At 48.0% G+C, this 12,501-nt stretch overlaps 1 protein-coding gene across 11 annotated transcripts in view; it reads left to right on the top strand.

Moving 5' to 3' along the window:
- TCF3 (transcription factor 3) overlaps positions 1-8,972 on the top strand; it is an 89,725-nt gene extending 80,753 nt beyond the window's left edge. For 8 of the 11 annotated variants that reach the window (XM_083720407.1, XM_083720402.1, XM_083720406.1 and 5 more), the window contains exons 19-20: positions 4,074-4,218; positions 5,029-8,972. In XM_083720407.1, coding sequence (XP_083576533.1) covers positions 4,074-4,216 — 143 coding nt within the window. In that variant the 3' untranslated portion in view covers positions 4,217-4,218; positions 5,029-8,972. Of the gene's footprint in view, positions 1-3,141; positions 3,369-4,073; positions 4,219-5,028 lie in introns of all 11 variants that reach the window. The other 3 variants (XM_083720398.1, XM_083720403.1, XM_083720399.1) reach the window with 2 other exon arrangements.
- Positions 8,973-12,501: the final 3,529 nt, after the last annotated feature.

Below are 12,501 nucleotides of genomic sequence, written 5' to 3'. Positions count from 1 at the left end.
TGCCCACCTAGCAGTTCGAAAGAACGTCAAAGTGCAAGTAGATAAATAGGTACCACTCCGGTGGGAAGGGAAACGGCGTTTCCGTGCGCTGCTCTGGTTCGCCAGAAGCGGCTTAGTCCTGCTGGCCACATGACCCGGAAGCTGTACGCCGGCTCCCTTGGCCAGTAAAGCGAGATGAGCGCCGCAACCCCAGAGTCGGCCACGACTGGACCTAATGGTCAGGGGTCCCTTTACCTTTTTATATTAATAGTGAGGGACGTGAGTGGCGCTGCGGGTTAAACCACAGAGCCTAGGACTTACCGATCAGAAGGTCGGCGGTTCGAATCCCCGCAATGACGGGGTGAGCTCCCGTTGCTCGGTCCCTGCTCCTGCCAACCTAGCAGTTCCAAAGCACATAAAAGTGCAAGTAGATAAATAGGTACCACTCCGGTGGGAAGGGAAACGGCGTTTCCGTGCGCTGCTCTGGTTCGCCAGAAGCGGCTCAGTCCTGCTGGCCACATGACCCGGAAGCTGTATGCCGGCTCCCTCGGCCAGTAAAGCGAGATGAGTGCCGCAACCCCAGAGTCAGCCACAACTGGACCTAATGGTCAGGGGTCCCTTTACCTTTACCTAAACCACATGGGACCAGTCTGCATCCTCTTGTCGGATGCAGGAGATGCCCTTGGGTACCCCTTTTTTGCACATTGCAGATGAGGGGAGTCTTGTCCGCTTGTGGGCCGCATCCAGCATCGAAATTCTGATGCTCTTTACACCTTTTGAGCGTAGCCGTAGGTCGTTTTTTCTGCCTTGGTCCGGATATCAAATGCCAAGAGGCGGGAGAGATTAATTCTAGGCAACACCTATAGGCGCAATCAGAATTGTTCCAAAACTGCCCCCCCCGCTTGCAAATCAGGTGAAATTCCGCTGGAAAGGCAACTTCTCTTTAAGTTGCATTTTCAGCCGAATTTGGGGGAAACTGCTGAGAGCATACGTTGTGCGGAGCGATTTCCGTGGCTTTTGTGGGATTCCGCTGCTTGCAAACAGCTGGAAGTTTGCAGATGTTGAGAATAAACGTGGTTTGCAGTGGGGGGGGGGGTTGGATGATTTCAATTGCAACTAATAATAATAATAATAATAATAATAATAATAATAATACTTTTTCTAAGAGAACAAGGTAAACTCATGGACTCTTTTCTAGAAAAACAGCCCTGATCATCATTAATAACACGAATACTCATAACAACCTTCTGGGAAACCCAGACAGATGGGCAGGGTGTAAATAATATAAATAATTATTATTATTATCTTTTAAGAGCCATTAAACAGTGGAACAGATTCCCTTGGGATTTGGCGAGCTCTCCCTCCCATTGGAGGTTTCTAAGTGGAGGTTGGGTTGGCCATCTGTCGTGGGGTCAGACTAGATGAGCGCTGGGGGGTCCCTTCAAACTCCACAATTCTACGAGTAAACAGCACAATGCTTATGTGGCGAATATTTAGGGAGGGACCACAACCTTGGAGGGTGCCACCACAACCAGGGTTGTGGTCTTAGCTGAGCTTCTCCTCCAGTCGCAGTAGACCTGTCAGTTGGGGGGCGGATGTGCACCGTTGCCCAGTCTTGACACATCTCACCGCCCCCCCCACTTTCCAGCTCTGAACAGAGACCCCCTCCCGGGATATTCACTCCCGAATCTCCCTGGAGGCAGGACAATCTGCTTCCTTCCAAACGGCAAGGTTCAGGTTTCCAAAGGCTGGCGCGGTTCGGTTAGGCTGTTACTGAAACATCCAAAATTGACATCACCAAATAGGGACTCTGGGGACAAGGGCCAGACTGTATTTTGAGGGGGGGAAATGAACCAATTCCTATGCCCCACAAATTACCCAGAGATGCGTTTTAAATAAAAGGACACATTCTACCCGTGTAAAAACACCAGGCAGGCCCCACAAATAACTCAGAGATGCATTTGAAACAAAAGGACACATTCTACTCATGTAAAAACACACTGGTTCCCGGACCGTTGGCGGGCCGGATTGAGAAGGCAATTGGGCCGGATCCGGCCCCCGGGCCTTAGTTTGCCTTCCCATGTTCTAGTAGCAGGTGGTTCCCCAGGCTTGCTTGCTTGAACTGAAGTTCAATATGGATAAGACAGAAAGGTTCTAGTCCAGGGGTCAGCAAACCTTTTCAGCAGGGGGCCGGTCCCCTGTCCCTCAGACCTTGTGGGGGGCCGGACTATATTTTGAAAAATAAACAAATGAATGAATTCCTATGCCCCAGCAAATAACCCAGAGATGCATTTAAAATAAAAGGGCATATTTTACTCATGTGAAAACACACTGATTCCCAGACAATCCGCGGGCTGGATTGAGAAGGCGATGGGGCCAGATGCGTCCCCGGGCCTTAGCTTGCCTACCCATGTTCTAGTAGCAGGTAGTTCCCCAGTCCAAAGCACACATTCTACTTGTGTAAAAACACCAGGCAGGGCCAGCAAATAACCCAGAGATGCATTTGAAATAAAAAGATACATTCTACCCAGGCCTTAGCTTGCCTACTCCTGGCTTAGAGAAACTGCTAAGTGACTTACTCAGATCTTGCGGGACTCTGGCTCCCATCGTGACCATTGGCCATGCTGGCTGGTTGGGGCTGATGGGAACCGGAGTCTAAAAACACCCGTCCCTGATTTTTTTGTGTTGCTTCTGCAATAGGCTACTCCAAGAGGAACGGTCTCCCTTGGAGTTTTGCGAGCGGAAGCTGGGTGCCCAAATGTCCCGGGTGCTTGAGCCGAGATCTTTGCGTTGCTAGGGGGTTGGACTGGATGACCGCTGGGGGGGGCTGTCTTCCGCCTCTACGATTCCAAAGTGCCAAAACAGTATCGTCCCAGAGGATAGGGGGACAACAAGGTTTTCGAGTTTGGTTTTGCCCGTGCTGTGAAACGGGCGCGCACGGCACGGGCAGCGTTCGGCAGCTCCTTGTCTCTGCGGTGGAACGAAAGGGCTCTCCTCTTCCTCATCGTCCGTCAGTTGTGCCGTGCCGCCATGGCTAGCCGTTGACGTGGACGTTTCCTCCCCGCTGCCCACCTTGGCACCGTCCCCCCGAACCCACCCGCCCCACGGAGTCCCTCCGTCGCTCCCCAGACTAACCCTCCCCGTGGTGCTGTGTGAACCCAGCAGTACAGATGAGGCGCTCTCACTGGAAGACAAGGACCTGAGGGACCGGGAGAGGCGCATGGCCAATAATGCCAGGGAGAGGGTGCGCGTCCGGGACATTAACGAGGCCTTTAAAGAGCTGGGACGCATGTGCCAAATTCACTTAAAAACAGACAAAGCTCAGACCAAGCTCATCATCCTCCAACAAGCGGTGCAAGTCATATTAGGTTTGGAGCAGCAAGTACGAGGTACGGCGCCGGGGGGCTCACCCCCCCACACACCCCGAGGTCTCGTCCGCCCCCGCTTTGTGCACATCTCCCGTCTGTGCTCTTTCGCTCGCTCATTCGCAAGTGTCTCTGCCTCTCTCCCTTCCACCCTTTGCTTGGGGCTCCAGGTTTTGCGTCGCTTCTTTTCTCCTCCCCTCACTCTCTGGTTCGCGGTCTGTGCAGAGATGATCCCCCATAAAAGAGGGGTGCAGCGGTGGGGCTTACAGCTTTTGAGCGGCAAGGTGGGGAGGGGGCTTGGGGAGGGGGCCGAGCGCTCGGATGCCAACCCTCTCGCACTTTGTGCAATCCTTATCCTTTTCTCCGTCTTGCCTCTATCCCTTGGATGCTGGTTGGGTTGGGTTGGGTTGGGTTGGGTTGGGTTGGGTTGAGTTGGGATGGTTGGGTTGAGTTGAGTTGGGTTGAGTTGGGTTGGGTTGAGTTGGATCAGGTTAGGTTAGTTGGGTTGGGTTGGGTTTTGCTGGGTTGAGTTAGGTTGGGTTGGGTTGAGTTGAGTTGGGATGGTTGGGTTGGGTTGGGTTGAGTTGGGTTGGGTTGGGTTGGGTTGAGTTAGGTTGGGTTGGGTTGAGTTAGATTGGGTTGGGTTGGGGTTGCAGGTGGCTCTTGCCGGACCCGAACCTCCAGATTTCCTCCTCCTCCCCTCCTCTTCTCTCTCTCCTCTCGTCTCAGAACGTAACCTGAACCCAAAAGCAGCCTGCCTAAAGCGCCGCGAAGAGGAGAAAGTGTCTGGCGTCGTCGGGGACCCTCAGATGGCGCTCTCGGCATCTCATCCGGGTCTAGGAGATGGGCACAACCCCGTGGGGCACATGTAAAGGTAGTATCTCTCTCTCTTTGTTTCTTCTGGAGATGGTTGGTCCTTCAATAGTGGGCTTTGGTCAAACCTGGTACCATATCATGTAAAAGAATTACTGTGGACCTCCTATTTTTTCCCCAAAATTTGAAAATTTTTGACATCTCTGTGGTAGTTTCCTGTGCAAAGCAAATACAGCAGTCCCTTGCTTCTCAAACTTAATCTGTTCCGGAAACTGCGTTCCCAAACCAAAGTGTTCCAAAACCAAGGTGTGCTTTCCCATAGAAAGTCATGCAAAATGGATTAATCCATTCCAGACTTTTAAAAACAACCCCTAACACAGCAATTGAACATGGATTTTACTATCTAATGAGACCATGGATCCGTAAAATGAAAACAATAAACAATGTACTGCAGTCACACAATCAGTAGCTGAACTGGGTTCCACACAGTCACAAAAGCAAAACGAAAAAGAGCCGCAAAAACAAAAAGGCAAAATATATAGCAAAAACGTAAGCGTAACGCTCAAAACGGAAGTGTGGCACTCAAAACGGAGCAGGTTTGGCTTCCAAAAAAAGTTCGCAAACTGGAACACTTACTTCTGGGGTTACAGTCCGGGCCCCCCCCCCACAAGGTCTGAAGGACAGTGGACCGGCCCTCTGCTGTAAAAGTTTGCTGACCCCTGGGTTAAGTGATTCAAGGCTGGGTCGGACGCAGCCTAGGATGGTGGAGTTTGCGGACGTTGCTTATGAGACTTGTGTTTTTGTGCGACGAACCTCCGGGCTTTTGCACCGATTCTCTTCTCACCCTTTCTTTCTCTCTCTCCCTCCGCAGGTGATTTCTTTTCTTCGCCCTGCAAGCAGATGTCTGTAGGAAGAAGAGAAAGCTGGATCTCTCACACATCCCCCTCTCCTCCATTCCCCGACAACCACCGCCTGTCCGCACCAGAAACTGTAGTCCTGTTTCAAATACCGACGTGCGGTCCTTTTTTTGGGGAGGGGGGGATACGGGCAGAGAAAAGTTCAGCGTGCTAGAAGGAACTTTTCTCTTTCTTTCTCTCTCTCTCTCTCTCTCTAAAGGAAAGGAAAAGCAACAAGTTTTATCGAAACAAAAAAAAATCAACAGCAAAGATTGCCTTAAGTCTATATTCTCGAACTTTCAGTGCATATCCTTCAGTTACCGAATTTCGGGGGGGGGGTTGTTGTTTGCGGGGATGTGTAACATTACAAATGGCTTGTGTTCACATAAGGCCAGCAAAAAGAAAAAAAGAAATTGTGCCTACGCATTTTATTTTTATTTTCTTTCTTTCTTTCTTTTTTTAAAAAAGAGAACATTAGTTACAATAATTTTTTTTAAACGTAGAACAAACATAGTAATGCCTTTTGTGGAGCTGGGGGGTTTGTTGTTTCGTTTTTGGGTTGTTTTTTTAGCTTCTTTTGCGTATATGTTTTGTAAGCAACGACGGGGAGGGAAAAAGACGTGTAAAAAAAAAGACGAAGAGATTTGTTTCTCCCCCCCCCCCATCGAACCGCTTTTTATTTCCGCCCCCTCCCTCTATCTCTTTTCTCTGCTGCTGTTTCTATAGTTAATGTTGCATATTATTTTTTAAAAAATTAAGATCAACCAGAAATATTAAAAGTTTGTATTAAGAGGACTGGATGTTTGAAAACGAAACACAAAAACGGAAACTAAATTCGAGGACGGAATTGGGGGGGGGGGAGACACGGACGATGCAAGTGTTGCGAAAATGTCACAAACGTGAATTGAAATAGGCAGGTTTGTCTGTCTAGGAGCTTCCACGGCGAAGAGTGTATTGATAACCGTCTCTGTCAAATTTTGAAAGGGGATGGGGGAAGAGACGGCAAAGCGATTTGGAAGAGTTTCCTCCATCCCGCACGATTCTCAAAAAGTCTTATATTGTGCCCTTGGCTTCCATCTTAAACCTCACCCCCCCAAAAAAACGCCATCTATGGTCCCCCTTTAATGGAAAGCAAAGACACTACAAGGAACGAGAAGTCCTCTTTATGGAAGACGTGGATCTCAAGACAGCGGGACGCGGAGAACATTGGAAGAAAGCGCTGTCTGTGAAAAGCAGGATGGCGACGGGAGGACCGGCTCACGTTCCCACTGATTCCTTTTCCATTTTTCGAAAGAAGCACCTGAGCAAAACCGGCACGGAACAAACGGAAAAGGAGGGAGGTTGGGCGTGATTTTTTTAAAATGTTAAAAAGAACTGCCGGAGGCAGAACGAAGAACAAACTAGCCGCAACGAGGAAAAGGCGAGACGGTGAGGTTTTGCAGTGGGGTGCGGAGTGCGTGCGCGCGAGAGACACTAGGGTTTCCAAGCCAGAGACACTCAAGCCCCCCAAGGCCAATTTCAGGACTTCAAACCGAAGACGGACCTGCTTTGCATTTTGCGAGCTGCCGGCCAGTGGGGTGAATACTTCCAGTCCCCCGCCAGTTTGCGGACGGAAAGCAACTTTGCGCCCCTCTGGAGAAGGGCGCTGTTTCCGGCGAGAGGAGATGGCCGCCACAGCCTCAGATTTTGTGAGAGCGCGTCGACTTGTCCTGGTATCTCGTCCTCCCAAATTTGCCCTCCGGGGGGGCTGTGGCAAGCCTTTGGAGACTCTCCCATGGGTGCTGCAACCTCGGAGGTTTCAAATATCCCGGCAAGTTGACTTTGGGCAAATCTCGCTAGAAACACACACACTCACACAACTCCGACGGCAGAGAGCGTGGCATCTGGGGGTGCGGCGCTTTACCAGCAGAGACGGGGGAAAGTCCTTGCTAGAGCCATGCAGGGGGGTGGGAAAAGGTCCTTGCTAGGGTGGGGACAGGGCACCCGTTTTTGCGGTGCGGGTGGCCCCGTGCCACCCGCCACTCAGCCACAGTCCCCCCCCCTTTTCCACTCATCGCCCGGCTTGGTTCGTCTCCCATTGCAAATCTGATTTCTGGCAGAACCGCTTGCCGGTTCTGCACCAAACTGGGAGTTTTTTGGGGAGGGGGGTGTTTTCTCTGGGGTCGGCCCGGGTCAAAGCAACTTTGCAGGAGCCAAGGACAAGATAACTTTTGGCGTCTCCTCGTTGCCACCCCACCCTGACTAAATCTCTCTCTAAAAGAGAGTCACCACAACTTCCTTTTCCAGTTCAAACGCCCCCCAGGGAAAAAAAGCTTCCAGTCCACCAGATCCAAACACGTTCTCCTCCTCCCTTCCTTTTCAAAGTTGTATTTTGTTTGAACAATTTGGTTCTGTTTTTATTGTGTTTTTGTTCCGTTCGGGAAAAGGCGGGGTGGGGGGAGAGAAGCTCGCCTTTTCGGCCGGGGCGTGTCTACACTACAAACTCTTAAACCAGTTTCAGACCGGTTTTAACTATCTAAAAAAGGAACCCTGCCGTTTCCGTGAGGTGCGCTTAGAGATCCTTTGGCCGGAGAAGCAGCCCCTTTCCTCTCATCGCACCCCCCCTCCCCACTCCTTGCAACCCCCCAAGCGCCCTCTGCATTTGGGTCGCTACAATAGCTTAAAAACGGGTTTGAAACTGTTTTTTTTTTCTTCCTTTTTCTTCCTTTCTTTCTTAAAGTTTGTAATATAGATATGTCCCAAATGATCTTGGGATATTTATTTTTGTTGCGGGGGTTAGGAAATTTAAGAAAGGGACAACCAGCGAAACAAAACAAAACAAGAGGGGGGGAAAGGAACTCCATATTTTTTAATTTTTTCGTGCCGGGTGGGGAGCGTTTTAGGAGAAACAGCACCGTGGGGGGGGGAATCTTAACTTTTTGTTTAAAAAAAGAGGTTTGCGCACTGCAGAGAACAAATTGTACCCTGGTTCCCGTTAAGCTATATTTTTTTAGGTGGGATGGGCAAGGCTGCGTATCCTTTTCAGCCTGTTTAGATTGTTTTTTTGGGCTCTTTCTCTCTCTTTGTTGCTATCGGGGATTTTTATATATATATTAAAAAAAAACAGATAAAAATTGATCCTTGCTTTTTCATGGGGGGGCGGGAGGGGTGAGTGGCCCCGATCCAGGTACAGTTAGCCATGACTTAAGTCTTAATGGGAAATGAATGGACTCGACGAAACTCTCTTTTTTTGCTTTCAATGGACAAGGGGGGGGGCGGTTTTAAGTCATGCCTAGCTGAAATTTGGATTTGGGGAGCGGGGGCCCGCTATGGGGTGTTGTTTTATCCCCCTCCTTTTGCTGCCTACATTGTAAAATCCAGCTGTACGTAAGTGGCTGAGAATCCTTGTTATTAAATCAGATACACATTATAGTTTTGAAAGATATATATATGGTATAAATATATATATATGCCTAACCCCCGTTTAAAAAAAAAAAGGAGGAGGAGGAAAATGGAAAGAAAAAGAGTATTTGGTGGGTGGGGAGGGCAACACAGAATAGAGGGGTTGGACCCACATTTTTGGACTGAAATCACAAATTTCTGGGATCTTGGGGTTGGGGTAGCACGGGGGTTTTAAATTGTGTTTCCGAGTGCCTCAAGATATGGATTGTGTTCATTTTTTAAAAAAATAATAATAATAATTTTATACAAGTGTCAAGAAAAAAAAACACAGCTGGCTGGATTATTTGGAATTTTTAAATAATCCTTAACTTTTTTAAAAGTAGAATTTTGAGAACTGTCCTGTATATAACAGTAATGTAGCAATAAATTTGACATTTTATAACAATATTACCTTTCCCCCCCTCCCCGTATCTGTCTCTCAGATGTTGTATACCTATCAATGAAAAAGTTGTAATAAAGGTTCTACCTTGTACTAAAATCGCATTTTTTTCCTGGTTCTCTCACTCCACCACCCCTCTCATTCCTAACCTTGACAGGAACGTTGAGTTCTTCCTTTTATTTTTTAGGTGGGAATAAAAGGCTGCCATCCTAGATTCCACTTATTGAACTCAATAGGAATTACTCCTGAGTAGATAATGTTTGGGGGAGTTTTTATCTAAGGTTGCCATGCGTCTGGGATTTAACCGGCGAAAGCAGCCTGTTAAATCGGCAAAATGTCCCGGATTTCGAAGTTGTTTGCAATCACTTTTGTCCAGCAAAGCTGAGTTTAGCAAACTCGAACAACTCTGCGTTTCCTTACAAATGAAAAAGTTCGTTTTGCTTATTTCCCGAAAATCACCCGAACATTATTTTTGCCGCTTTAATCCAGGACATTATCTGGCAATTCAAGAAGAAGGATTTCCTTTTGTCCGTGAAAGAATCTGTATTTTAAGAGACTTTTGAGGGCTGCAGCCCTTACTCCCATTTACCTGGGAGCAAGACCTATTAAATACAGAGGTTCCCGCGATCAACTCCTAGACACTCCTTTCCTGAATGCTTGGAGAGCTTCTGGTCAGTGTAGACAATATTGAGATTGGGGTTCCCGGCTGCTACAATCCCATTTGAAACCGGCAGTTTGCTCTAGGATAAACGGTTCCCACCCATAGCTGTCAACTTTTCCCTTTTCTTGCAAGGGATCCTATTTGGAATAAGGGAATTTCCCACTGTTGCAGGAATTTATGTATAGGTTGGGGGGGTTTGCCCCTCCAGCAGATACCATGCACATGCAACCCACAACCAAAACCAGCACCATCGCTTTTGTGACTTTTGCGATTTGTCCCCACAAAACACTTCATCCCAGTTTCTTCCTATTCCAAGGGCCTTTGCTGCACGATACCAAATGTAAGAATTCACTGATCAATGTATCTGTGTACTGGCTCACTGGGAAAACTTCAGAAATTCATCTAGACCTGTGAGCTCAGCTCCTCAGCAGCCCCTCTGCCTGAGTGACAATCCCTGGCATCCTGATACCTGAGTGCCAGACAGGTAGCCATTCCAGAAATAACAAACCCAGATGAAGACAAAAGGGTGTGATGAACTTGGCTGGGAAACAGGGAAATGTAAATATCTCTTTTGTTCCACTTGATGGGTGTTTGGTGGAGGGCAAGGGGAACCATGGGGCAGGGTCCAGGATGCTCAGATTATGGCCACCAGACCTCCCCTTTCATGATGTATGTTTGGGGGGGTGTAATATGGGGATTGGAAGGGACGTGGGTGGTGCTGTGGTGAGCTCCCGTTGCTCGGTCCCAGCTCCTGCCAACCTAGCAGTTCGAAAGCACGTCAAAGTGCAAGTAGATCAATAGGTACTGCTCCAGCGGGAAGGTAAACGGCGTTTCCGTGTGCTGCTCTGGTTCGCCAGAAGTGGCTTAGTCCTGCACCACAACCCCAGAGTCAGCCACAACTGGACCTAATGGTCAGGGGTCCCTTTACCTTTACCTAACATGGGGATTAAAGGTAAAGGTCCCCCTGACCATTCATCTACCTAGTTATCTACTTGCGCTGGTGTGCTTTCGAACTGCTAGGTTGGCAGGAGCAGGGACCGAGCAACGGGAGCTCAGCCCATCATTGCAGGGATTCGAACAGCCGACCTTCCGATCGGCAAGCCCAAGAGGCTCTGTGGTTGAACCCACAGCACCACAGCAGCTAATAAAAGTTTGGGTTCTCTTTTGTTAATTAAATATTTAAATTAAATTAAATAGTGGCCCAGCTGCATAAGGTGTGTGTGTGTGTGTGTGTGTGTGTGTGTGTGTGTGTGTGTTGCACCAATATCTATTTAAATTAAATAGTGGCCCAGCTGCACAAGGTTAAGTGCAACTGGTTCACTTTGCACAAGTTCATTTGGTGCGATTTCCAAATGTGGAGTTTTTGAAATGGCTGGTGGGATCCTGGCTGCTCTCATTGTTTTGAAACCTCAAAAGGATATTTGGAAATTATGCCTGGTGCATTACTTTTGCAGGCATTTTGTTAAGTGTTGCTGCCCTTAATACTGCATTAAAGAGTTTGAGGTTGTGGCCACAGTTCCTCTGACAGGTAGCTGAAATTCAACATTATATCTCAAGCCTTTCCCTGATATTAATCAGGCACTGCAGTAGACAGCTCAATCCCCGCTCGCCTTGAAAACAAAACAACTTGGCGGGGGTCCTTCGACGAGGAGGACGATGGAATGAGGCAGAAAGCCGGCGCCGCGCAGGCGCGTTAAAGCAAAGCGGCCAATGCTTGACCATAGATCTTTTTTTAATGTAGAGCCGCGCGCCTACAGTCTTCTTGCGAGGTTGATTTTAAAATATATCTATATAGATACAGTATATATATTTTTTGCGTATGGTCTCTCTCTCCCATTCAATAAAAAGCAGGCGGCAAACGTATATTTTTGCATTTTAGAAATAATTAAAAGCGTCTAACATTCAGATCAAAGGAATGCCAGATTTGGGGCATTTGCTGCCAAACTGAGTGGTTTTTGGAGATTTTTGCCTGGGATTCATCAACAATCGCCAGACAATGTCAATGAATCTCCATTGTGGTTTTATCTTGTGAACCACCCTGAGACCTTGGGGAATAGGGCAGTATAATAATAATAAATCTTCTTCTTCTTCTTCTTCTTCTTTAATAATAAATCTTCTTCTTCTTCTTCTTCAATAATAAATCTTCTTCTTCTTCTTCTTCTTCTTCTTATTATTATTATTGTTATTATTGCAGGCAGAGTCTGAAAGTCCATGGCTCAGGTACGGCACTGCAAGAATGCTAATATATTCCTAGCATGCTTTGATTTGATTTGATTTGATTTGATTTCGGTTTATTACATTATTTGATGCTGCTGCTGCTGCTGCTGCTGCTGTATTTGTGATGTTCTATCATGTTATCCCCAGTAGTGATGTATGGAAGTGAGAGCTGGACCATAAAGAAGGCTGATCGCCGAAGAACGGATGCTTTTGAATTCTGGTGCTGGAGGAGACTCTGGAGAGTCCCATGGACTGCAAGAAGATCCGACCTCTCCACTCTGAAGGAAATCAGCCCTGAGTGCTCACTGGAAGGACAGATCCTGAAGCTGAGGCTCCAAGACTTTGGCCACCTCAGGAGAAGAGAAGACTCCCTGGAAAAGACCCTGATGTTGGGAAAGATGGAGGGCGCAAGGAGAAGGGGATGACAGAGGACGAGATGGTGGGACAGTGTTCTCGAAGCTACAAACATGAGTCTGACCAAACTGCGGGAGGCAGTGGAAGACAGGAGGGCCTGGCGTGCTCTGGTCCAGGGGGTCACGAAGAGTCGGACACGACTAAACGACTAAACAATAAAATCATGTTATCGCAAATGAAAAAATCAAAGGCAACATGGGTAAATGCTGGCAATGCACTACATCCTTTGGGCCAGAGGCAGATGATGATGATGATGATATTATTATTTATTATTAGTTACAGGTAGGTAACTGTGTGGGATGCGGGTGGTGCTGTGGGTTAAACCACAGAGCCTAG

Source organism: Podarcis gaigeae (assembly GCF_964106915.1).
Source record: "Podarcis gaigeae genome assembly, chromosome: 18".
Lineage (NCBI taxonomy): Eukaryota > Metazoa > Chordata > Lepidosauria > Squamata > Lacertidae > Podarcis > Podarcis gaigeae.
This window is presented reverse-complemented; position numbering and strand designations above follow the sequence as displayed.